Source organism: Peromyscus californicus, unplaced genomic scaffold (assembly GCF_007827085.1).
Source record: "Peromyscus californicus insignis strain IS unplaced genomic scaffold, ASM782708v3 Scaffold_2__1_contigs__length_46816999, whole genome shotgun sequence".
NCBI classification, from domain to species: Eukaryota; Metazoa; Chordata; class Mammalia; order Rodentia; family Cricetidae; genus Peromyscus; species Peromyscus californicus.
Window position 1 is genome coordinate 38,307,283 of NW_026294540.1, and position 24,311 is coordinate 38,331,593.

The 24,311-nt window shown below is 46.8% G+C and overlaps 2 protein-coding genes across 4 annotated transcripts; one reads left to right on the forward strand and one right to left on the reverse strand.

Moving 5' to 3' along the window:
* The first annotated feature begins 655 nt into the window (after positions 1–655).
* Positions 656–23,123, forward strand: Zkscan5 (zinc finger with KRAB and SCAN domains 5). Of its 2 annotated transcripts, none has more exons than XM_052754441.1 (6): positions 656–2,532; positions 5,259–5,391; positions 9,460–9,542; positions 10,135–10,267; positions 19,450–20,046; positions 21,386–23,123. In XM_052754441.1, the coding sequence occupies exons 1-6, from the start codon at positions 2,116–2,118 to the stop codon at positions 22,498–22,500; spliced, it is 2,478 nt and encodes an 825-aa protein (XP_052610401.1). In that variant the 5' UTR covers positions 656–2,115; the 3' UTR covers positions 22,501–23,123. The 2 variants fall into 2 exon arrangements, with proteins under 2 accessions (XP_052610401.1, XP_052610400.1); XM_052754440.1 differs by having other exon boundaries at positions 659–2,532; positions 10,132–10,267.
* LOC128120448 (uncharacterized) lies at positions 15,602–19,441 on the reverse strand. 2 transcript variants are annotated; one of them, XM_052754463.1, is made up of 2 exons: positions 16,237–19,441; positions 15,602–15,865 (listed from the first exon to the last, which is right to left on the reverse strand). In XM_052754463.1, the coding sequence occupies exon 1, from the start codon at positions 18,273–18,275 to the stop codon at positions 16,881–16,883; it is 1,395 nt and encodes a 464-aa protein (XP_052610423.1). In that variant the 5' UTR covers positions 18,276–19,441; the 3' UTR covers positions 15,602–15,865; positions 16,237–16,880. The 2 variants fall into 2 exon arrangements, with proteins under 2 accessions (XP_052610423.1, XP_052610424.1); XM_052754464.1 differs by having other exon boundaries at positions 15,602–15,883.
* Positions 23,124–24,311: the final 1,188 nt, after the last annotated feature.

Consider the following 24,311-nt stretch of genomic DNA (forward strand, 5'->3'; position numbering starts at 1 on the left):
GGTTGCTAGTCATGAAAGTTTTGGGAACCCAGATCATCTGGCGAGAGCAGTAAATGTTCCTAACCATTGAACCATCTCTCCAGCGCCTATAATTTTTATTTCACTCCTCAGCTCCTTAGTGCTGGAGATGGAATTCAGGGATTTCAGAATGACAGTCTCACCACCCCAAGAGACGCCCTCCCTGCCGCCCTACAGCGCTGTGGTCTTTATTCTCTAACTGGGTCTTCAACTATTTGCAGAGGTTGTAATTCCACAGTGGTCTGTTTCAGTGTGCCCCTAAGGAGTGACAACAGGATCTTTGGTACTGCCTGTCCGCGAAGGATTTGGAAAGTGATCAAAACACAAATTATTAAAGAAATTTACGGTTTAGGGTAACAGGATTTAAACAAAACTCCCCTTTTTTGAAATGTGGTTTCTCCCCAGCTGGCAGGCTGCCAGGCTACTGGCATAATCTTACCTTTGCTACATCTGTCGTTATTATTATCACTTTTTTTTTTTTTTTTGGTTTTTCGAGACAAGGTTTCTCCGTGTAGCTTTGCGCCTTTCCTGTATTATCACTTTTTTTTAAAGGCTTGTCAAGTGCAGTCGTGAGACGACAGCAAGTGTGAACAATCAATTGAGAGAACCCCCTACTTCGGAATAGATCCTTTTAATATTAGATTGCCTTTTAATATTAAAAAAATTAATTTCCCTAATGCCTGAGCTGAGGGGTGGGGCGTACACAGCGACTTTGACTTCCATAACATTTGGGTATCTCGAACCCAGGGATCGAACTCATGTCATCAGGCTTGGCAGTAAAATAAATATCAGAGAGCCGTCCAGTCCACCGGGTGCAGCATCTTAATAAGCCCTGGAGACCGAGGTGAGCCGCAGCCATATTGCCTAGACTGTGTTGCTCGCGAGTGGTTTCTTGGGAGATGTAGTCCTTTGAGTCTCTGGCTCTCGACACTAAGGCAGTAACGAATGTCTTTGGGTATGTTTGGAAAAGTGGCGAGGCAGTGATAGAATTCGAAGGGTTGTGAGCTGGCAACAAGGTGCAGACCAACTTAAATTCCTGAGAGTGTGGGGGAGCTGTTCTCGACCAATCAGACGCGAGAGAGTGGGGGCCCGCCCCTAAGACCCGCCCTCTAGCTTTACTAGCAGGGGCGGGGCGGAGCGCTAGCTATGGTTTTTTGGGTGGGAAATAGATACTAGAGATATACTAGATATTCCTCAGGTTCTAGCAACGTCTTGCCTGCGGCTCGCTGATTGGTCAAGTCTGCAAGGGGGCGGGTCCAGACGTAGCTCCTCCCTCCCGCTGCGCTGAGAGGACCTCCGGGATTCCTAGAGAGGCTGCGGAAGCGCTCTTGGGGGTGGGATTTATGGCTGAAGCTAGCACTCGGTTACTTCCGGCGAGGAACTGTTGGAAAGTGTCGGACGCGGTTCTCTCTTGGCTTGTGAGAACTCCATCTTCCAAGCCTGGGCTGCGGGGAGTTTGTTCTTTGGGTCCCCTGGACTTAGGGACTGGAGAAGAGCGAGTAGGGCATTGTGTCCACACTTGAGGTCCTGTCCCTAACCTTGACCCGTCCGGTCTCTGTCTCCGGGTCAGGAGCTATTCCGAGGAATCCAGGTCCAAATTTCTGTCTCCAACTGTGCTTTCTCCTAGAACTAATGAAGTCTTCTGTTTACCTGTCAAGCCCTTACGGCTTGAAAGCTAGGACCAGATATGACCGTTTTAATGGGTTTCACTCCTGTTCTGACTTAAGTTTGGCTTATGATAGAGAGAAGAAACGACTCTGTCTGGAGTAATCTAGTCCGGTTATTTATATAAGATGTGTACTTTTTCATTTCTAAAACGTTGGGCCTGATGTCACTTTTTTATGGCCGTTCTTTGCGTTTTTAAAATCTGGACGTAGTTACTATTAGTAATTTTATGGATGAAATGATGACTGACTTATAGTGAATGACTTTATTGAGTGATTTTCTTTAGTATAGATGACGTCTTTGCCACCTCTCTTGGCTAATGATAATTCCCGACATACCAGGAAGGTTGTTCACTGCAAAAAGTGCCCTTCAGAGAAGAGCAGAGAACGAATTGGGTCAGTGTAACGGGCAACCTCTAGAGACTGAGTTGGAATGATAATGACAGAATCCAGAGCAGTTGTACACTTAGAGCCTCCAGCTGAGACGTCTTCGCAAGAGCAAGCTGACCTTCTCATAGTGAAAGTGGAAGAAGAGGACTGTTCCTGGATGCAGGGATACAACCGGCCAGTGTTTGAGACTTTTTACCAGCGCTTCAAGCACTTCCAGTACCATGAAGCAGCAGGACCTCGGGATGCTCTCAGCCAGCTCCGGGTGCTCTGCTGTGAGTGGCTGAGGCCAGAGCTGCACACCAAGGAACAGATCCTGGAGCTACTGGTGCTGGAGCAGTTCCTCACCATCCTTCCTGAAGAGTTCCAGGCTTGGGTGAGAGAACATCACCCCGAGAATGGAGAAGAAGCCGTGGCTGTGATAGAAAGTATCCAGAGAGAGCTGGAGGAGCACAGGCAACAGGTGAGTGGGGGAGGAGCCAGGGCAGTGAGGAAGCAGCTGTGAGCGCTGAGGAGCTGCCAAGCAGGGCTGAGAGTCTTAGGCCTCGGGTGCTTCAGGCAGTCATATTCTGGTTTTGTTTTGTTTTTTTGGATGGTCTCACTATGTATCCTTGGGTATTCTGGATTTCACTATGTAGACCCGAGGGGACTCGAATTCACAGAGATCCACCTGCTTCTGCCTGCCAAGTGCTGGGATTCAAGGCCTGCACCACCATACCCAACAAGTAATGAGTTTTAAAGAATATTGTTTCTCTTCTTCCTCCTTCTCCCTTTCTTCTTTTTGCAAATTATGCTTGTGTTTCTTAATTGCATTTCTTACCTATTAGAAACAATAGGCATTGTGCCTTTTGTATTGGCGTATGCTTTTTTTCCAGTTTGTAGTCTCGGAATCTTTTGTACCTGGATATGAACCAGTGTAACTCTTATGTCCTGGTTTCTAGGGTTCATACTTTAGAAGGTTCTCTTCGCTGCAGTTTGTGAAAACCTTTCCTCAGTCCTTTTTAAATTCTTTTTTAACAGACTGCTTCGTCTAGAGAGTGTTCTGATATAGTGTCTTTGTTATGGTTCCAGCTATTTTCCCCACAAATCTATCTCATTTCTCCGGAAACTTTTTAAGAAAACTATTTTATGTTTTTAGAATTATTTATTTTATGCGTCTTAGTGTTCTGCCTGCAGGTGTGTATGTGCCCATGGAGCCTAGAAGAGGATGTTACATCCCTTGGAGCTAGGTTTACAGATGGTTGTGAGCCACCACATGAGTGCTGGGGATCGAACCCAGGCCCTCTGCAAGAGCAGCCAGTGCTCTAAACCACTGAGCTATCTCTCTGGTTCTTATTTTTATTTTAATTGTGTGTTTCTGTGTCTGGGTTTGTGCGTGTGAGTGCAGATGCCCTTGGAGGGCATTGAATTCACGAACCCTGGAGTTACGGGTGGTTATGAGCCGCCTGATGTGAGGGCTGGGAACTGAGCTTGGGTCCTCCCAGGAGCAGTATGTGCTATTCCAGTAACCTGTGAGCCATCTCTCCAGCACCATCCTCCCAGCACAGCAACTTTTAAAGGAACCTTTTTCTTATTATAATGCCGTCTTTTGGCACACACCTTTAATCCTAGCACTTGGGAAGCAGAGGTAGGCAGATGAATCTCGATGAGTTTGAGGTCAGCCTGGTCTACAGAGAGAGTTCTAGGCCAGCCAGTATTATAGGGAGAGAGACCGTGACTCAAAAGTAAAAATGCTGTCTTTATCACTTGTTAAAATCTGCCTGTTTGGGGCCTCTGTTTCTGAAGTTTGTATTCTATTTTGATGGTCCTATTTGCTGGTTCTGAGGCTGCTTTGAAATTATTTGAGGTATAAACAGTTTTGGCATTTCCTTCCCTCTGGTTTTTCCTTTCAGTGTATTCTTCTTATGAACTTAGAGCTTGATTTGGTGGGAACTGCCTTTCATCCTAGCACTTGGGAAGCTGAGGCAGGAGGATTCTGAGAAGGAAGGCCTCTGTCTAAAAACAAACAGAACAAAAGCCTGTGGGTTTGGAAGAGTTTGAAGTTTCCTTGAGGGTTCCACTCGTTCCTCAGAGTGTCTGTATCTTAGTGTAAGGTGCTGATCTCATCATTCCCACCCTGAGGATGAGGGGTACTCCAGAGTTCCAGAACATCCTCAGACTCTTGGTCAACTTTAGCTCACCCTGTGACTCAGATAGCAAGTGAGGGATGGCAGGATTTTTAATGCCTTCCACAATTTCTAGGAGTAAGCTGTGCCTTGGAGCAGGGTAATTATATACATCCTAGGTTGAATTGAGGGTTGAGAGCAGGATGGTAAAGGCCGATATCATGCTGGACATGACCTAGCTTAAGTCTTTTTTTGAAGCAGGGAATAGAGACCTTGCTGCAACCCTCCTGGTTCTGTCTGCTGAGTGCTGGAATTACAGGCATGTGGAACATAAGCTTTCTTAAATGCTAGTCTGGCCAGCAGTGGCTTCCTGAGTCCCATAATGACCTTTCCATTCTACCATTTCATCTCTTGCCTTTACCCTTACCCTCCTCCTTCGGGATCCTGGGTTGGATCAAATACCCTATTTTGCCTGAGGGAAGGTTTGGGAACTCTCTCTGTGCCTGGGTTTCTTCTCCCCCTTTGCCTTTGGCCGCCTTCTTTTTAAAAATAATTATTTAAAAAAGTTTTTTTTGTGTGTGTGTATGCACACAAGTGTGCTGGTACCCTCAGAAGCTAGAAGAGGACACTGGATTCCCTGGAGCTGGAGTTACAGATGGTTGTGAGCCACCATATGGGTTCTGGTAACTGAACTTGGGTCCTTTGGAAGAGTAGCCAGTGCTCTTAACCACTGGACCATCTCTCCAGCCCCTTCTTAACATCTTCTAGGTGTTTACAGAGTGACACCCTTCCCTAGCCTCTCAGGCTAAAGTGGGTCTCACCTGTTCTGTCCTGTAGTTGTGTATCTTTCCCTTCTAACATGGAGTTCATAATTGTGTATTTGCATGTGGGTATGTCTCATGGAAGCCATTTCCCAGTAGAAGTAATCCATGTTTGTTAAACTGCTGTTTAATCAGAGTCTGGCTCGTTATAGACACAAGTTCAGTGTTGAGCAAGGGGACCGGTGACAGGCTAATGGACTCTAATGGGTTCTTTCCCATCCCCGTCTATAATTTTGCTGATTGGTTGTAGTTGTGGTTGTTAGATTGTCACATGTCCTGAAGTGCTTCCTCAGAAGATGGTACCATCCGGAGCCACGCAGGAGTCCTTCAGTCACCAGTTTCTGCCTGTGGAGGCCCAGTCTGATCAAGAGCCACAGAATCTTCTGGAGGAGAATGGTAAGGCTCATCCATTCAGTGCAGTCAGTGACTAGCATGGGGGCTCTGGTCACATGGGCAAAAGAGGGCCTGGAGTATGGGCAGACGGACCTCCCTGAGAGAGGGACCGCTTTTTGGATGACTGAGACTATATCACACTTTCACTCAAGATCCATAAACTGGGGATATGGTTCAGTTGGCGGAGTGCTTGCCTAGCGTGCATGAAGCTCTGGGTTCTGTCCCCAGTACTACACAAACCAGGTGTGGAGCACCCCTGTGACCCCAGCACAGGAGGCAAAGGCGGGAGGACCATCAAGGTCATCCTGGCTACAGAGCAGGTTTGAGGCTGGACTGCTTGAGACCTGGTCTCAAAAACAAGTAAAGCAGAACTAAGAAAGCTATAATAGGGACAGTCCATACACAGCTCAGTGGTAGAGTGTATCCTTAGTAAGGGCAAGATTTGGGGTTCCATTCCCAGGACCCCCCTGTGGCAAAAATGATAGTGAAGACTGTCAGGGTAATCTGTGTTGCGTGGATCAGTCAAAGAGGTCACTCCAAGAAGAAATTTTAAGGCCTGTGTGGCAGCAGGAAGGTCCAGCCTCTGGTGAACCGAACCCCAAACAGCCATACAAAGGCACATTCATTGATTGTTACACCAAGTTGTTTTTTGGGTGAAGTGTTTCCTCATACCAAGGACCCTAACCTAATCTCCATGTCTCTCTGAAGGAAAGCATCACACGCCCTCATGACTTTAGTCTTTTACTGTGTATCGTTTGCAATACACAATAATCCAAGAGCCTCGGGTGTGCCCGAGGTGTCCTGTGACCGAAGTCATGTGAAGACTGCAACACCCTTTCAGAAAAACAATTCTACACATCACAGAAAACAATCACTGTTTTCCACAAAGATTCTTTATTGTTTTCCACAATGATTCTTCAAGGCCAATGTACTTCCAGAAAACAACTATTCACTCTAATGTTTGCCCTGGATACAATGAAAACTATTTACTCTGTTTACCCTAGATACAGTGAAAACTAATTCTTCTAATGTCTCCCTCAGATACAGTGACTGCTAAATTCTTACAACAGAAGACAATGTCTCTAAGTATAGGGACTATTTGGAGAGTTTTAGAAGATTTTTTTAACATTTATTTTTATTTTATATGTATGAGTGTTTTCGTTTTGCATGTATATGTGCACCATGTGCATGCATTACCTGCAGAGTCCAGAAGAGGCATTGGTTCCCCTGGAACTAGAATTACAGGTGATTAGACAGGGGAGGCGCACGCCTTTATCACAGCACTTGGGAGGCAGAGGCAGGTGGATCTGAGTTGAAGGCCAGCCTGATGTACGGAATGAGTTCTGGGACAACCAGGGCTATAGAGAAAAATGAAAAAAACTGTCTTTCTCCACAGAGAAACCATCTTGAAAAAAAAAATTGTAAGTGATTGTGAGCTGCCTGATGTGGGTGCTGGAAACTGAACTCTGGTCGTCTGCAACAGCCGTATGTGCTTTTAACCACTGAGCCATCTCTCTAGCCCCACACCTTGTTTATTTTGAGATATGGTCCCATGCAGCCCAGCTGGCCTCAAACTCACTGTTAACTGGTGATGGTTTGAATTCTTCATCCTCCTGTGTCTACCTCTAAGAGTGTTGAGATTACAGGCGTGCATCACCATGTCTGGTTCTCTGATGCTAGGGATGGAACCCAAGGGCCCAATACACATTAGGCAAGCATTCTACCAGCTGAGCTACATCCCCAGCCTCCCAGTCCCCCTACAAGTACCCCTACTTTTTAAGACATTTTAGTAAAAATCAAACCTCTTTGTATGCAGTACATTTTGACATGCAAATATCATAACAGATTAAAAAATACTATCATATAATACTGTCCTTTTGGAACAATGGGATGGTCCTAGATCTTGTTGGGAAACATCACTTGGGAAAGATCTTTGTGCCAAATGATTCAGTACTGACTGAGAATGCCATAGTTCTTTTAATATAGTTAGGTCTGTCATATCAATACCCCACTCCTGGTACTGATTGCTTGTTTTAATTAGTTTTCATTTGCTGTGATAAAGCATGTCTTAGGGTTTCTGTTACTGTGACAAAATATCATGACCAAAAAGCAAGTTGAGGAGGAAAGGTTTATTTGGCTTACACTTCAGCATTGCTGTTCTTCACTGAAGGAAGTCAGGACAGGAACTCAAACAGGGCAGGATCCTGGAAGTAGGAGCTGATACAGGAACCCACCTTCTTACAGAACCCAGGACCAGCAGCCCAGGGATGGCACCACCCACCATGGGTCAGGCTCTCCTCCATTGCTCACTAAATGAGAAAGTGCCTTACAGCTGGATCTCAAGGAGACCTTACCTCAACTGAGCCTCTGATGACTCTAGCTTGTGTCAAGTTGACACACCAAACCCCCCAGCACAAAACATCACAACCAAAAGCAACTTGGTGAGGAAAGGGTTTATTTCATCTTAGAACTTGTAGTCCATCACCCAGAGCAGTCAGGCCAGGAACTCAAGGGAGGAACCTGGAAGCAAGAACTGCTGCAGAGGCCATGGAGGAGTGCTGTTTACTGGCTTACTCCTTACAGCTTGCTCAGCTTGCTTTATAGTACCTAGGACCACCAGGCCAAAGGTGGTACTACACACAGTGACCTGGACCCTCTTGTTTTGATCCTCAATCAAGAAAATGCCCTAGAGACTTGCTTATGGAGGCATTTTCTCCACCAAGAGTCCCTCCTCCAGATGACCCCAGCTTTGTCACATTGACAGAACACTATCCAGTGCACTTCCGTTCTTACTACTGTAGTTCATTTGTGGCCGTGCTGGGAAGAGTGAATGAACAATGCTTAGAAACAATTAAGTAACTCTGAAGATGAGGAAACAGATTTCTAGCAGTGTGCATGTGGATATTTGTCAACCTGTGGCTGAGACCAAGCATAGACATTATTACATGCAATGAGTGTCATTCTAGTTGTAAAACAAAAATTTCTTTTTTGTTCTTTAGGAAGCCTCAATATAAATATTGCAAACCCCCACCCCTCCTTTGAGACAGGGTCTCATGTAGCTCTGGCTGTCCTGGAATTCACTATGTGAACCATGCTGGCCTTGTACTCACAGAGGTCTTCTTGACTGCCTCTGTCTTTTGAGTACTGTTATTAAAGTATGTGCACTACCTCTCTTGGCTTTAATCCTATTCTTAAAATAATTTTAAGTTGGTCAATAAGAAAAACTCAAAAACTAGGGGCTGGAGAGATGGCTCAGAGGTTAAGAACACTGGCTGCTCTTCCAGAGGTCCTGAGTTCAATTCCCAGCAACCACATGGTGGCTCACAACCATCTAGAATGAGATCTGGCGCCCTCTTCTGGCATGCAGGCATACATGCAGACAGAACACTGTATACATGATAAATAAAATAAATCTTGAAAAAAAAGAAAAAAAAGAAATGGTAAAAAAAAAAAAAAAAAGAAAAACTCAAAAACTAAATTGTGTTCATTAGACCTTGTTAATAGACCAGTCCATACTGCTGGGCACAGTGGCACATGCCTGTGGTACCAGCTACTTGGGAAGCTGAGGCAGGAGGACTTGATTAGCCTGGGAGTTTGAGTGAGACAGAATCTGTCCTGTACTGAGATCTGAAGGTAACTTGTTAGCACATTAAAAACCTGTGAAACTCTGAGCCTTGGGAAATACCAATTTGCCCTAAGCATAGTTGAATGCATCTGTTACTGAGGTGTGGCCCAGCAGGGATTAGCTTGACCAAAGCAGAGAGACTGAGAAATTTTGTTTTTAGACAGGGTCTCACTAAGTGTCCCTGCCTGGCCTTGAACTCATAGAAGTCCACTGGCCTCTGCCTCTTGAGCACTAGGATTAAAGCCTGTACCCACATGCCCAGCTAGCCTGGCGTTTGGGGGGAAGAGGGGATAAGGTAGAGGGAGGACGGGTCCAGAGTGTGCAGGGTCCTAAGAGCCATGGTGAATTTAACTTCAGTGCCTCAGGGCTCCGTGGGCAAAGGAGGAACATGATGGCACTGGGAACCTCACCAGATAGTCTCATTTATACCTTTTCTCCATTCTCAGCCCTTCCTGTTCTCCAGGTTCCTTCCGTTGCCCCGAAGGACAGCCAGGAGCTGACAGCCTCACTCCTCTCAGCCGGGTCCCAGGTGAGAACCCGTGCCCCTTCTCGGCCTCCATTCCCCACCCGTCCTAGTTTTGTTTCTGGTTACTGTGACAGATGCCCTGATAAACACAGCCTGTGGAAGAGAGGGTTTGTTTTAGCTCACTTTCCAGGTCACAGTGGTGAGCAGGTTAGAGCGGCAGGAACCTGAGACAGCTGGTCACATCATATCCACAGTCCAGAGCGGAGAAAAAGAAATGCATGCCCATTCAGCTAGCCCTCTCAACTCTTACACACCCACAGTAGGCTGATCTTCCCACAACTATTCCTTAATTAAGAAAAGATTCTTCAGAGGCCTGTCCACAGGCCAACTTGTTCTAGACACCCCCTCATCGAGGCTCATTTCCCCTGTGATTCTAGGTTGTGACACCATCTTTACCAGGCACTTAACTAACTTCCAGGCCCATCCCTGGTGGCTGCCTTCCATTCATTCCCTCTGTCTTTTTCCTTTCTGCGTCATGCTTCCCGTTTGGATGCGCGGTCTCCCGGCTGCTGACTTAGTGCCCCCAGGTTCTGCCCTTTACTGCAGATCTGCACACAGGGAGTGGGAATTTAGCAGAGATCTCCCATTTCAGAAGTTGGTGAAAATTGAAGATGTGGCTGATGTGGCTGTGTCCTTCATCCTGGAGGAATGGGGACATTTGGACCAGTCCCAGAAGTCTCTTAGTAGGGATGGCAGAAAGGACAATTGTGAGAGTATCACTCCTGTGGGTAAGAACTGTCAACCTGCATGCGGAGGACTCACCAGTTTTGTTACCTTGTGAAGAGTCTGTGTAGCATGTCCTTTCACATGCATGCTTTAACTGCTATGCTTATTTTTATAATCTTTCATAGTTCTTTATTTTGTTTTATATGTATGAGTGTTTTGCCTTCATGTGTGTGCATCATATGTGTGCCTGGTGCCCACAGAGGCCAGAAGAAGGTGTTGAATCCTCTGGAATTGGAGTTGGTTGTGAGCCACAGAGTGCTGGGAATCACATCTGGATCCTCTGCCAGAGTGGCCAGTGCTCTTAACTGCTGAGCATCACTCTAGTCCCCTTTACTTTATAATCTTTGAAAGTAAATCAACCTTTTCTGCATATTATTTCTAACTTAACAAGGGTGTGGCTGAAGGACTATTAGTACAAGGGAGGTAGTTTTTTAATTTTTTATTAATTGTTATTAACTTGTTTAGTGTTGTGTATATGTATGATGTGTTTGTGTGCCATGGTATGGAGGTCAAAGGACAACTTTTTTTCTTCTGAGACAGGATCTCACTCTGTAGCCCTGGTTGGCCTGGACTTGCTATGTAGACCAGGCTAGCCTCAAACTCACAGAGATCCGTCTGTTTCTGCCTCCCAAAAGCTGTAATCAAAGGTGTGCACTATCATGCCTGCAAAGGACAGCTTTGTGGAATCAGTTCTGTTATCCACCCTTATGTTGGTTACAGGGATCAAACAGGCCGCCAGGCCTGCAAGGCAAGTGGCTTTACGGATGAGCTACGTTACCAGCCCTGTGTGTATTTTCAGATTATTTTACTTTATGTCTGTGAGTGTTTTGCCTCTATGTATGTGTGTGCACCATGTGCATGCTGGGTGCCAGAGGAGGCCAGAAGAGGGTATCAGATCTCCTTTAGTAGTGAGCCACTGGACATGGGGGCCAGGAACCGAACTCCAGTCCTTTGTAAGAGCAGTAATGGTTTTAATCACCAAGCCATTTCTCCTGTCCAGCCCAAGTTGGGTAATTCTTAGTAGAATAGTCGTTATTCACAAAAACTCCTGTGTTCATTACTTTTCTCGATTCTGTAACAAAATCCCTGACAAGCAACACCCTAAGGGCAGAAATGGTGATTTGGGCTCACAGTTTAAGGGTACAGCTTATCCTGGTGAGGAAGGCCTGGTAGCAGATGTTTGAGGCAGCTGGTCACATTGCATCCACAGTGAGGAAGCAAAGGGGCTGAGTTCTGATATTCTGCTTTCTGTACAGGCCAAAGCCCCTGGGATGGTGCCACTCCCGTTTAAGGCTGCTCTTCCCTCCTTTGTTAACCCTTCTGGAAGTACCCTCAAACTTCCAGATACTTGTTTCCTAGGTGATGCCAAATCCAGTCCATTGACGATGAAGATTAGCCGTGAGAACATATGAGATGTCACTGAATATTTCTTTAGTAGAGTGGTGATTACTGTATCTCAGTGGCATTAATTCTTTGTTGCCTTTTTACACATTTTCCATTCCCATTCTCATATCACCAATCCACTCCCTTTTTTGTTTTGTTTGTTTCTTTGGTTTCTTTGTGTAGTTCTGGCTGTCCTGGAACTCACACTGTAGACCAGGCTGGCCTTGAACTCACAGAGATCTGCCTGCCTCTGCCTCCTGAGTGCTGGGAGTAAAGGTGTGCACCACCACCACCCTGATCAATCTGCCCTCTTTTTACATTTACTTATTTGTTGGTGGTTGATCTGGTTGAAGGGAAGGATCAGACCAGGGGCTGAGGAAAGTTTGGGATCAGGAAGTCCTGCACAAGCTGACGGCTCATGCAGGTTTATTAAGAGGCATAGCGTCTTATGTACAGCTTGCCGGAGGAGAAATGGGACAAGGTCAGCAAAAGCTATCACACCATGGGACAGAGTCAGCAGGAAGCTAACCCAGCAGTGTTGCACAAAGGGGACAGAGGACACCTCGATTGCATTATAGACCTGCTGCTCAACAGCCTTGGGACCGATAACCACAGCCCTTCAAGGGGGGAAAGTTGAATTCTCAGGATCCACAAAACTGCAGCTCCCCACAAGGCCTGACCCCAGGCCATTACTGGCTTTGACAAACAAGTTCCTGATTTTATACAAGGAACTAATCCTTCTCCATACGTCAGGGCCTCAGGAAATGTCCTCAGGGAATGTCCCCTGGACTGGCCTAGCCCTTAACAAGGAACCAGGTATGTGTGTCACAGTACACATATAAAAGTCAGAAGACAGTTTGTAGGAGTCGGTTCTCTCCTTCCACCATGTGGGTTCCAGGATTCCTCATGTCCCCAGGCATGGGACGGGAGAGTACCTTTGTCCTGCTGAGCCATCTCACCAACCCCTGTATTTTGCTTGGCTCAATTTATTTGTGCATGTCTTCTGTTCATCAGTCTGTTGGGATCTTAGAGGTAGTCTTTTAATTAATCATTTTTTATTTTATGTGCATTGGTGTTTTGCCATGTATGTCTGTCAGCGTGAGATGTCAGATCTTAGAGTTACAGATGGTTGTTAGCTGACATGTGGGTGCTGGGAATTGAACCCAGGTCCTCTGGAAGAGCAGTGCTCTTAACCTCTGCGCCATCTCTCCAGCCCCCATAGAGGTAGCCTTTTATCTCAATAAATTGTTTATATGTTAAATACATTATATTTTGGACTAGGAAGATGACTTAGTGGCTAAGAGTACTTGCACGCTTCTAATGGACCTGAGTTGGGTTCCCAGCACCCAGCCTGCAACTCCAGTTTCAGGGGATCTGGTGTAGTTTTCTGGACTCCAAAGCCACCAGCATACACATGTCATACACAGATATACATAAGTAAAAAAAAAAATTAGTATTATATTTAATTAAAATATTTTCTTTTAAATTAATACAGATCACTTGTGTAATTTAAGTCTATTAGTGCTACCTATGTATTTCAGTTAATATAGAGGTACTTACCAGTTATCAGAGATGTGTGTGTATGTGTGTGTGTGTGTAATATGTGTAAGGATTCTATATATGTGCAGCTTGGGGGGTGCGTGTGTGTGTGTGTGTGTGTGTGTGTGTGTGTGTGTATGTATGTAATATGTGTAATGTGTAAGGATTCTATATATGTGCAGCTTGGGGTGTGTGTGTGTGTGTGTGTGTGTGTGTGTGTGTGTCTTGTCTGGCACCTTATTACATCATCAGCGAGCAACTGCGTTCCAGCTTAAAAGCTGACATGCACCCCCACGCTCTCTGTCTGCGTCTCTCTCAGTCCCTCTCTCTCTCTCTGCGCCCATCTATCTGTGTTTCCCCTCCGCCAGGTCTGGCTCTCTCTCTCTCTCTCCTTCTAATAAAGCTCTAAAAGGTACCACTGGGTGCTGTCGTGACTATGACCTTTCCACACGGTGACCAGCGCCAGCCACCAGCACCATATATCTTTTCAATATGTGTGTGCCGCAACCTGAGTCTCTCTCTCTCTCTCTTTTTTTTTTTTTTTTGTGGTACTGCAGGTTGAACCCCGACCTCTTGCATTATACTAATCTGCATGTGCTATTGTACACTGAGTTACATCCCCAGCCTCCTCCCTACCTTTTTTCTTTTCTTTTCTTTCTTTTTTTTTTTTAAAGATTTATTTATTATGTACACAGTGTCCTGTCTGCATGCCCGAGAGGGCACCAGATCTCATTACAGATGGTTGTGAGCCACCATGTGGTTGCCGGGAATTGAACTCAGGACCTGTGGAAGAGCAGCCAGTGCTCTTAACCACTGAGCCATCTCTCCAGCTCCCACCTTTTTTTTCTTTTGAGACATGGACTCTGTAAATCCCTGGGTAGCCTAAAAATTGGTATGTAGACTAGGCTAGCCTCAAACTGTCAGAGATCCTGACTCTGTCTCCAGAGTGCTGGGATTAAAGGCTGCACCACCACTGCCTGGCCTCTTTTTACTTTCTATGTTGAGAAAGGATATTAGGAAGTTAGTTGTCCAGGCAAGTCTTGAATTCACTGTTCAGACTGACCTGGACTTTTGATCCTTCTGTTTTAGTCTCTCAAGTAGCAGGAATTACAGGCATGTGCCTGTTAGAATTCCTAGCCACTCCCCCATGACCGCTGGCATGATGCTTAGTCATCCCAGGGCATTACGTACGTAATCCATGCACTGCGTGTTACGTAAGCCCATATGCGCATGTGCTGGGGAGGGGGTGTGTGTCTATAAAAGCAGGTTCCACATATCCCTCCTCCTCTTCCTGCATGATCTTTCCATAGGCCTAAGCACCCCCTTCTATTTCCTTTCCTTAATAGACTCTTATAGTGGGTTTTGTTGTACCTTGTGGCTTTTCTTGCACCGTAAACAACGCCACTTAATAAATAACATTGCACCACTTAATAAATAACAGTGCCACCAGGCCTGGCTGCCTCGCTGTCATTCTGCACCTTCACAGCTTCACTCTGTCCGCCACATTGAGACCAGGGGTCTCTGCCCCTTAGCTTCTCTCCTTTAGAAGGCCACATTTTATCATTTTCATACTTGCAGATTTCTGATAGCTTCATAGAAGGCCAGAAGTTAAAACAAATATTTATCACATTTGAAAGTAAATGTTTACAAAAGTAAGTACATAAAGGGAGACTATTCTGTACTATTCCATTGGTAGAGTGCTTAGAGTGCTCAGAGGCCTGGGAGCCACCCCAGCACTGCATAAACAAGACGTGGTGTCTCACACCTGCCATCCTAACACTCTCCTCTCTCCGCCCCCCTCCTTTCCCTTTCTGTCATCAGGGTCTCATGTAGCTCAGGCTGGCCTTGAACTTCTGATCCTCCTGCCTCTACTTCCAGGTGTAGGGATTACAGGTATGCCCTCCCACAACTGGAGGCAGAACCCAGGGCTTTCTGTAGCTTTACAAGCACTATACCAACTGAGCTTCATGCCCACTGAAAGGTTTACAACATGCCCCCACGGTCGGGCGTGTTCGCATATGCCCAACAGACACTTCCACCTAGCCAGTTCCAGGTCAGGATAGCCATTTCCGGGTCAGGACATCTCGCGTGACCAAGATCCGTGACGTTCCATTGGCTACGTAGGCGCGCAACGTGGCCATGTGATCTACGCGCTTGCGTGTAGTAGTGACGCTGATCTGTCCACGCCCAGCCTTTAAAATCCGGCGCCATGTTCCCGGTTCCTTCTTCTTCTTCTTCTTCCTCCTTCTTCTCCACACACGTGTTTCCTGCAGGCCTGTTCACTCTCTGTCCCTTTACCTTTAATAAAACTCTTGTTAGCGGATTCTGTCGTGTTTCGTGGCATTTCCTTGCAGGGTAAGAACACAACGCAGCCGAAAAACTAACATTTTGGTGCCGTGACTCGGATCCCTGACTCTTCCTTTTTTAAAAAAGAAAAAAATTGTGGTTGTCTGGGTATGGGGGCGATGTTTCTCTCAAAGACTGCTTCCAGCTGAATAGTGGGCGTTGGTTGACTCTTGGGGGGCAGGGGGATGAGAGGGTATCTTGTGAAGTCCTGGGATGTTGGTGGGCAGGTCCTGGAATGAAGTTCTGCCGTCCCCTCGTTCTGCGGCTGTCCATCCGTGCTGTGGCTGGGAACCTTCCATGCTGTGGCTAGGAACCTTCTGTTTGACAAGATACTGTTGACATAGAAAAGGCTTAGAGAGAAAGAATCACTATTATTTTATTTTGGAGTTGGCATTTGTCTGAGGTAGATCTGGCCTGTCCAGATAGAGACATGCGATATTTACCTGAGGTAGTACTTAGTACAATGGCCTTCTCTCCCACACTTGAAGCAGGGACCAGATGGCTTTCGGGGAGCCGGTCGGACAGTGCTTGCCAGTGTCCAGAGTACTTAGTACTCTGCTTAATTTCTATCTGAGACAAGCCTTATTAGAGGTAGTTTATTTAAGGCACCGGTTTCCCTTATTAGGTTAGCATTTAGGAAACGCAGGTGATCAGTTGCTGAGTATCGAACAATGATAGATTATTGTATTACATTATTCCTTACCGCCTGGATATTTTTGATGGTCCTTTTTGCCTCCGGCTCTGTGTGTCTACCTGAGAGACTGTGTCTACCTGAGAGACTGGTAGGGGAAAGGAATTGTTAGAGTCAGAAGAGTGAGTGGCTAGGAGGAGAAGTAAAGGAGCTGCTGGCATGTCTGGGATGAGGCGAATGTGTGGAGCGAAAGAAATGGACGCTCCTACCTTAGCTAGAAGATCCCTCCCCATTAAAGGTACAGGGCAGCTTGGCACCACTAAGAATGTGTGTGTGAGAGGGATGCCTCTGAAAATGCAATTGAGTGGTGGTGTCTGATGAGGTAGATAAGGCTGTCCCCAACCCCGACAATAGGGAGACGAGCAGGAGAGGTGGGCCTCCAAAACTCTCTCAGGACAGAGTAGGTAGCTCCGGTGTCCAAAAGGAACGAGATGGGGCCGCCCATTGACCTTTATAATTACCCTAGGTTCCCTGTGTGAGATGGGAGTGGCCGGGGCAGAAACCAGGCAGCAGCAGTCCTCGCTGTAAGCCAAGCCTACAAAGTCAGCTGGAGGGTGGCCTTCATCTGGCGTTCCTATGTCGCTTGGGACATTAGGACAGTCAGCTGACCAGTGACCCTTTTGGCAACACTTTGGACAAGGCTTTGTCGGTGCCCTTCATGGGCCGGTGGTGCAAGCCTGGGCCCAATGGCCTTCTCTCCCACACTTGAAGCAGGGACCAGATGGCTTTCGGGGAGCCGGTCGGACAGTGCTTGCCAGCATCTGGCAGCTCCTTTTATGGGCTTTTTCATCTCTACCATGGAACACCTTAAACGCTATCACAGGCACATCTGCCTGTGGAGTTAGAGGGCCGTTCTCCAAACGTTTAAGTTTATCCCTAATGTCAGGGAAGCTCTGTGAGACAAAGTGGGTCATTAGCAGCTGCCTGCCCTCAGGGCTCTCTGGGTCTAAGCTAGTGAACTGAAGTAGAGCCTTGGTGAGCCACTCTAGGAAATGAGATGGATTTTCATCCTTATCTTGAATAACCATTTTTAGTTTTTCATAGTTTACTGGTTTTAGGGCAGCCTTACAGAGACCTGTCAGGAGACAGGTAATAAACCTATCTCTGGCTAGACAGCCACCCTGGGTGTTATAATCCCAGTGTGGCTCTCGGTCAGGAACCGCCTCAGTTCCTGGAGGATGTGAGAGGTTAGTTTGATGAATTTCGTCTGCGTGAATCCTAGCCTGCTCCCAAACCCGCCTGCGCTCCTCAGGAAGTAAGTTATTAGAAAGTATCATGAATATATCATGAAAGGTGAGACTATAAGATTGAGTTATATATTGAAACTGTTTAATAAAGGCAGCAGAATTAGAAGTATAAGAACCCAGCTTACTTTCTATCTGAGAGAGTTCTGCTAGAGAGAATGGAACATGAACTTTAATCAGTCCATCCACACCAGCCACCTCTCGCAAAGGGAGAACAGTGGAAGGTTTTGGATGGCTGGAATCTGGCAATTTAGCAGCCCAAGAGCGGGTGGTAGGAGGAGTGAAGTTTGGAGCTAGGGCAGGGCCTTTGGAACCGGCCGCTGCCGAGGAAGGAGCAGCTTTAGAAGAAGAAGAATCCGGAAGGGGAGCGGAAGGAACGGTTTTTCTAGGAGTTGGAGCTGGAGGTTGAATAGGTGGAGGTTCGTTAGCAGGATCTAGAGTCAGAGATTCCGGAGTCAGAGAATCCTCCGGTTCAGGCATAGCCAGGAGCATATGAGCAGGAGAGAAGGAATCCAGAAGAGACGGTTTAGCACTGAGAAAGAAAAATGCTATAACGTAGGGCAACTCTTGCCATCTGCCTGAGCGCTGACAGTAATTAGATAACTCCCGTAAAATATCGGGATCTAAGGAGCCGCTCGGCGGCCATTTTTTGTTGTTTTCTAAAGCATACTTTGGCCATTTTTTAGAACATAGATGAGTTATCTTAGGAATCTTTATGTAAGGCATTAAACTGAGAGGTTTTAAAGCTTCAACAAGACAGCCTAACGGAGAGGAAGGACTAACAGGGTTGGAAGCCTTGTTTCCCATGTCTGCAGCGGAGAGGCAGAAAAATAAAAAAGATAAAAAAACAAACTTGATCCGGAGCCAAGGCCCCAGGCGTCCCCAAGGCCAAGGACGGATCCCGGGCACAAGCCGCTCCTTGGCTCGTCAGCCACAGAAGCGGGGGCCCCTGCCACGTGAGGAAAGGATTCCCCGGGAATCCGGACAGCGTCTGCCGCTTCGTCAAGTCGGATGAACGTGTCGGCCCCACGTGGCCCCCAGGACGCATCCAACGGTGGTGGTCCCAACGCGAGAAATATCTCAGGCTGCAGACGTGGGAGAGGGCTAGAAATCTGAGGCCTGCGATAGGGGCCGACCGTAGCCAATGAAGACCGTGGCCGGGGGTTCCCCCGGTCTCAAGAATACTTGTGAGGTACCGGTTGTTCTCACAGATTCAGGAAACCGTTTACACTGGCCGAAAAATGGGGGGGGGGGACGACTCACCAATCGGAGAAAGCGGTGTTGCATGGAATTTTTGCGGTCAGGCAAAATGGAGAGCGGTCTGTCGCGTACGGAGCAGAGTGTTGCAGTCTCCGGTTTACGGGTTTCCAGGCGCAGGGCGCCCGGAAGCGCCCGCTCGGTTTCGGCACCAAAATGTTAGTTTTTCGGCTGCGTTGTGTTCTTACCCTGCAAGGAAATGCCACGAAACACGACAGAATCCGCTAACAAGAGTTTTATTAAAGGTAAAGGGACAGAGAGTGAACAGGCCTGCGGGAAACACGTGTGTGAAGAAGAAGGAGGAAGAAGAAGAAGGAGGAACCGGGAACATGGCGCCGGATTTTAAAGGCTGGGCGTGGACAGATCAGCGTCACTACTACACGCAAGCGCGTAGATCACATGGCCACGTTGCGCGCTTACGTGGCCAGTGGGACGTCATGGATCTTGGTCACGCGAGATGCCCTGACCCGGAAATGGCTATCTGGACCTGGACCTAGCTAGGCGGAAGTATCCGCCAGGCATAGGCAGACACGCCTGACCGTGGGGGCTTGTTGTAAACCTTTCACCCACCCTTCTGCATCAACGTTCATCCTATCCCTGTATTGTCATTTCCCAAAGCCATGGTTCCTAACATAGGCTTGTTTCCCTCCTTTATCCTGGCTCCCCCTGTCACTTTCCTGCAGTGTGTGCACTAGCTGACTGCCTGTTTCCTTCTCTCGTTCAGATTGTGAGTCGAGGGAAGGCAGCCCAGAGCTCGTGGTGCGGCAGGTTTCGGAGGGCACTGACTCACACTGGGTGGCAGCGGAAAGCACAGGAAGGAGTTGTGCTCCGAGTCAAGAGTTGGCAGAAGTTAGCGACCCGAAGGACATGGCGCAGAGGTGGCCGGTGAACCCCACCGTGGCGAAGTCAAGGCAGAAAAGAGCTCTGAACTCCGGCCCAGACGTCAGCCGTAAGCAGAAATCGAATGGTGAGCGAGGTCACAGATGCGCTGACTGCGGGAAGTTTTTCCTCCAAGCCTCAAACTTCATTCAGCATCGGAGAATCCACACAGGAGAGAAACCATTCAAGTGTGGGGAATGTGGGAAAAGCTACAATCAGCGGGTGCACCTCACTCAGCACCAGAGAGTCCACACTGGCGAGAAGCCCTACAAGTGTCAGGTGTGTGGGAAAGCGTTCCGAGTGAGCTCCCACCTGGTGCAGCACCACAGCGTCCACAGTGGGGAGAGGCCCTATGGGTGTAACGAGTGCGGGAAGAGCTTCGGTCGCCACTCTCACCTGATCGAGCACCTGAAACGCCACTTCAGAGAGAAATCCCAAAGCTGTACGTCTGGGGAGCATGTGTTCGGGGAGTGGCTAGAAACAAACGTTGATTTATTAGCTTAGTAGGAAAGAACAGATGGGCTGGGCAGGGTGGCTTACACCTTTAATTCTAGCACTCAGGAAGCAGGGGCAGGAGGATGGATAGGAGTTCAAAACTAGTCTGGTCTACTTAGTTCTAGGCTAGCCAGAGCTACATAGTGAGACTTTGTCTCAAACAATAACTAACAAACAAAAACAAAGTATCCCCCCCCCCAAATAGATAAGTTGTGGTAATAGCCAAAGATTATAGCTTATTTTAGTCTTAATTTAAGCTTAAGAATTTTTTGAATGTGTATTTATTTATTTATTTATTTGGTTTTTCGAGACAGGGTTTCTCTGTGTAGCTTTGCTCCTTTCCTGGAACTCACTCTGTAGCCCAGGCTGGCCTCGAACTCACAGAGATCCACCTGGCTCTGCCTCCCAAATGCTGGGATTAAAGGCGTGTGCCACCACCGCCCAGCTAGTGTATTTATTTTTCTTTCTCTTTTGAGATAGCATCTCATGTAGCCCAGGCTAGCCTTGGACTCTATGTAGCCAGATATGACACTGAATTTCTGATTCTCCTGCTTCCACCCGAACACAAGGATTGCTGTATAGCCCAGGCTGGTCTCCAGTTTGCAACCCTCTTGTCTCATCCTCCCAACTGCTGGACTATAGGAGTGAGTCAATACTCCTAGCTCCTCACACCCCATCTCTCAGTTCATTCTATATAACCCAGGCTGGCCTGGAACTTACGTAGTATGGCTAGCTTCAAACCCAATATCCTCCTGCTTCAGCTCCGCAGCTGTTGGAATTATAGGCAGGTGCCACTATCCCTGGCCTAGTAAGTCTCTCCCTCTCTCTTTCTTTTTATTTTATGTGCATTGGTGTTTTGTCTGCATGTACGTCTGTGTGAGAGTGTCAGATCTTGGAGTTACAGACAGTTGTGAGTTGCCATGTGGGTGCTGGGAATTGAACCGGGTCCTCTGGAAGAACAGTCAGTGCTCTTAACTGCTAAGCCGTCTCCCCAGGCCTGTTTTGTTGTATTTTGTCTCATTCTTTTCATTGGCTCAATACCAATGTTATTCTCATTGCTGTTGGCATTAGGTAGATACATATGTTCCCTTTTTTTTTTTTTTTTTTTAAATTTTCTGGAGCTGAGGACCGAACCCAGGGCCTTGTGCTTGCTAGGCAAGCACTCTACCACTGAGCTAAATCCCCAACCCCCATATGTTCCCTTTTATGCCACATTTTTTTTTGACAGTTTATTCTTTTTCTGTAAAAGAACTGATGAGCTTTGTGTTTGCTTTTTACTTTTTTAGGCAATGACAAAAGAAGTAAGAACACTAAACTGAGTGTTAAGAAAATTCCAGAATTTTCAGAAGCAGACATAGAACTATCAGAAGAAATTCAAAGTAATGCTCAGGTTCAAGGGTATAGTGAAGGCTATGATCACCAAGATAGGGCAGGTAAACAGCAGGGAATTGTCATGAAAGAAATCCTAGGACAACCCTCTTCAAAGAGGATGAATTGCAGCGAATTCAGCTATGTCCACAAAAAGTCTTCAGGAGAGAGGCCACATAAATGTAATGAATGTGGGAAAAGCTTCATTCAGAGTGCACACCTCATTCAGCATCGACGGATCCATACTGGGGAGAAACCATTTAGGTGTGAGGAATGTGGGAAGAGCTACAATCAGCGTGTCCACCTTACTCAACATCATCGAGTTCACACGGGTGAAAAACCCTACACTTGTCCTTTATGTGGGAAAGCCTTCCGAGTGAGGTCCCATCTCGTTCAGCACCAGAGTGTGCACAGCAGGGAGAGACCCTTCAAATGTAATGAGTGTGGGAAGGGATTTGGGAGACGGTCACATCTCGCTGGTCACCTCCGACTCCACTCTAGAGAAAAGTCCCACCAGTGCCGTGAGTGTGGAGAAATCTTCTTCCAGTATGTCAGCCTCCTTGAACACCAAGTGCTCCACGCAGGCCAGAAAAGCGAGAAGAACAGTGTCTGTGAAGAAGCCTATAGCTGGAACTTGACAGTAATAGAGGAGAAGAAGCTGGAGTTACAGGAGCAGCCTTACCAGTGTGATACCTGCGGGAAAGCCTTCAGTTACAGTTCTGACCTTATTCAGCATTACAGAACTCACACTGCAGAGAAACCCCAGAAATGTGATGCATGCAGAGACAGTGCCGGCCAATGTCCCCACATAAAACAACATCAGAAAATCTGCCCCAGTGGGAAGTCCCATCAGTGCAATGAATGTGGAAGGGGCTTCAATCTGAAGTCTCATCTCAATCAACACCAGAGAATTCACACTGGCGAGAAGCCCTTCCAATGCAAAGAATGTGGAATGAGTTTCAGTTGGAGCTGTAGCCTCTTTAAACATCTACGAAGTCATGAGAGGACGGATTCCCAAACACCTGAAGCATAAAGGAATGTTTCTGTTGGGAGATAACCTTTTATTGGCACTCATCACTGTAATGACAACAAGAATTTTTCCCATCTTAACCATCAAACCTACAGGCGAGGGGAAACCCTGTAAGTAGAACTTAGCCTTCAGGGACCCTGTAGCATCCATGATGTGTTCTGGTTAGCATCTTCATGCTTGGAAATCTAGATGAAAAGAGAACCTCTGGCTGGGTATGGTGGTACTTGCCTGTAAGCCTTGGGAGGCAGAAGCAGGCAAATATCTGGTTTACATAGCAAATAACCAGGCCAGCCAGAGCTACATAGTGAGACCCCTGAGTGAGAGAGACAGACAGAGACAAAGAGACAGACAGACACACCTCTGATACTGTGGATGAAGAGAAATCTTGACATTGCTTATTGAAACTCAGAAAATAACAGAGAACCTCATGAGTGCAGTAGAAATCCTCTAACTTGTAGTTCCCACCTCAACAGCATAGCTATTCAGAGAATCATGCAGTGAAAGGAACTCTGTGGCATGATACCCATCTTGGTACCTCAGCAAAGAACCTTTTCTAGAAATGACTATCCCAACCACTCCGGTCATTGTTCCCATTCTGAGAATTAAACCTTTTGAAAAGAAGTTGACTTGAAGTTTCTCTCTTTGGCAAAATTGGAGTTCAGAGGATAAATGGGATGTTTTCTTGCTGCTGCCTCCAGTTTACAGCTTCTCCATGAAGCACAACCTGTTTTCATTTTGATTCTACTGGCAACAAGGTCAGCTAGTGTAAAGTACTTGAGGGTCAGCAAGATGGCTCAGTGGGTAAAGGGCTGGCCACCCAGTCTTGACATTGATAACCTGAGTTCAGTCCGTAGGAGCCACATAGTGGAAAGAGAGAACTGGCTTCTGTAAGTTGTCCTCTCATCTCCACGCAGGTGCTATGGTACTTGCATACACAAACACACACAATTTTTTAAGAGTTTGACTTAGGTGTGGTGGCATATCTCTGGAGTTTGGGGCCAGCCTGGTCTATATAGCAAGTTTCAGGCCAGCCAGAGCCAAACAATGAGATCTTGTCTCAAAACAAAGTGGAAAGCCAGGTGGTGGTGGCGCACACCTTTAAACCCAGCACTTGAGAGGCAGAGGCAGGCAGATCTCTGTAAGTTTGAGGCCAGCCTGGTCTACAGAGTGAATTCTAAAACAGCCAGGGATACACAGAAAAACCCTGTCTCAAAAAGCCAAAAGGGGGCATGGAGGAACAGAAACAAAATTTTTTTAATTGAAAAAAGTTTAATTTGTAAATGTATGAGAAATGAGTGATGCTGGTCAATCACATAAGTTACAGGAGGGGGCTTTGGAAAGACAAAAGAAAAGACAGGCTGATTTATGGACTGGCTTACAGTATAGATAAAGTGAACAGCTAAATCCATCTAATGAATAGGACCAAGTTTTATTAAAGGCTTTGGCCCTTGTGTGCCTATTCACAGCTAGATGGTGTAGCGACTCAAGCTGACTTCAACTCATTATGTAGTGGAAGATGACGTCGAATTGATTCTCCTGCCTCCACCTCCCAGTGCTGGGATCACAGGTGTGTACAACCATGCTGGGTTGTATGTAGTTCTAGGGATCAAACCCGGGGTTTCATGCATTTTAGACTACCAATTGAGCCATATCCCCAGCCCCACCCACTCTGTCCAGCTGCCAGACCATTTTAACTACTAAGTGTTCTGCTGACTTTGCACAGACTGCAGTTGCCTCACCCAGGACTTCTCCCCTTTATGCCTCCAGCCAGTGGCTGATGTGATCTCTAAAAGTCTGATTCATTTGCCCTACGG

Coding starts and splice junctions, on each gene's coding strand:
- Zkscan5 (XM_052754440.1), top strand. CDS start 2,116: ATGATAATGACAGAATCCAGAGCAGTTGTACACTTAGAGCCTCCAGCT. Junction 5,392..9,459: donor GAATCTTCTGGAGGAGAATG/GTAAGGCTCATC, acceptor CTCCATTCTCAG/CCCTTCCTGTTCTCCAGGTT. Junction 20,047..21,385: donor CAGAGAGAAATCCCAAAGCT/GTACGTCTGGGG, acceptor TTACTTTTTTAG/GCAATGACAAAAGAAGTAAG.
- LOC128120448 (XM_052754463.1), bottom strand. CDS start 18,275: ATGGGAAACAAGGCTTCCAACCCTGTTAGTCCTTCCTCTCCGTTAGGC.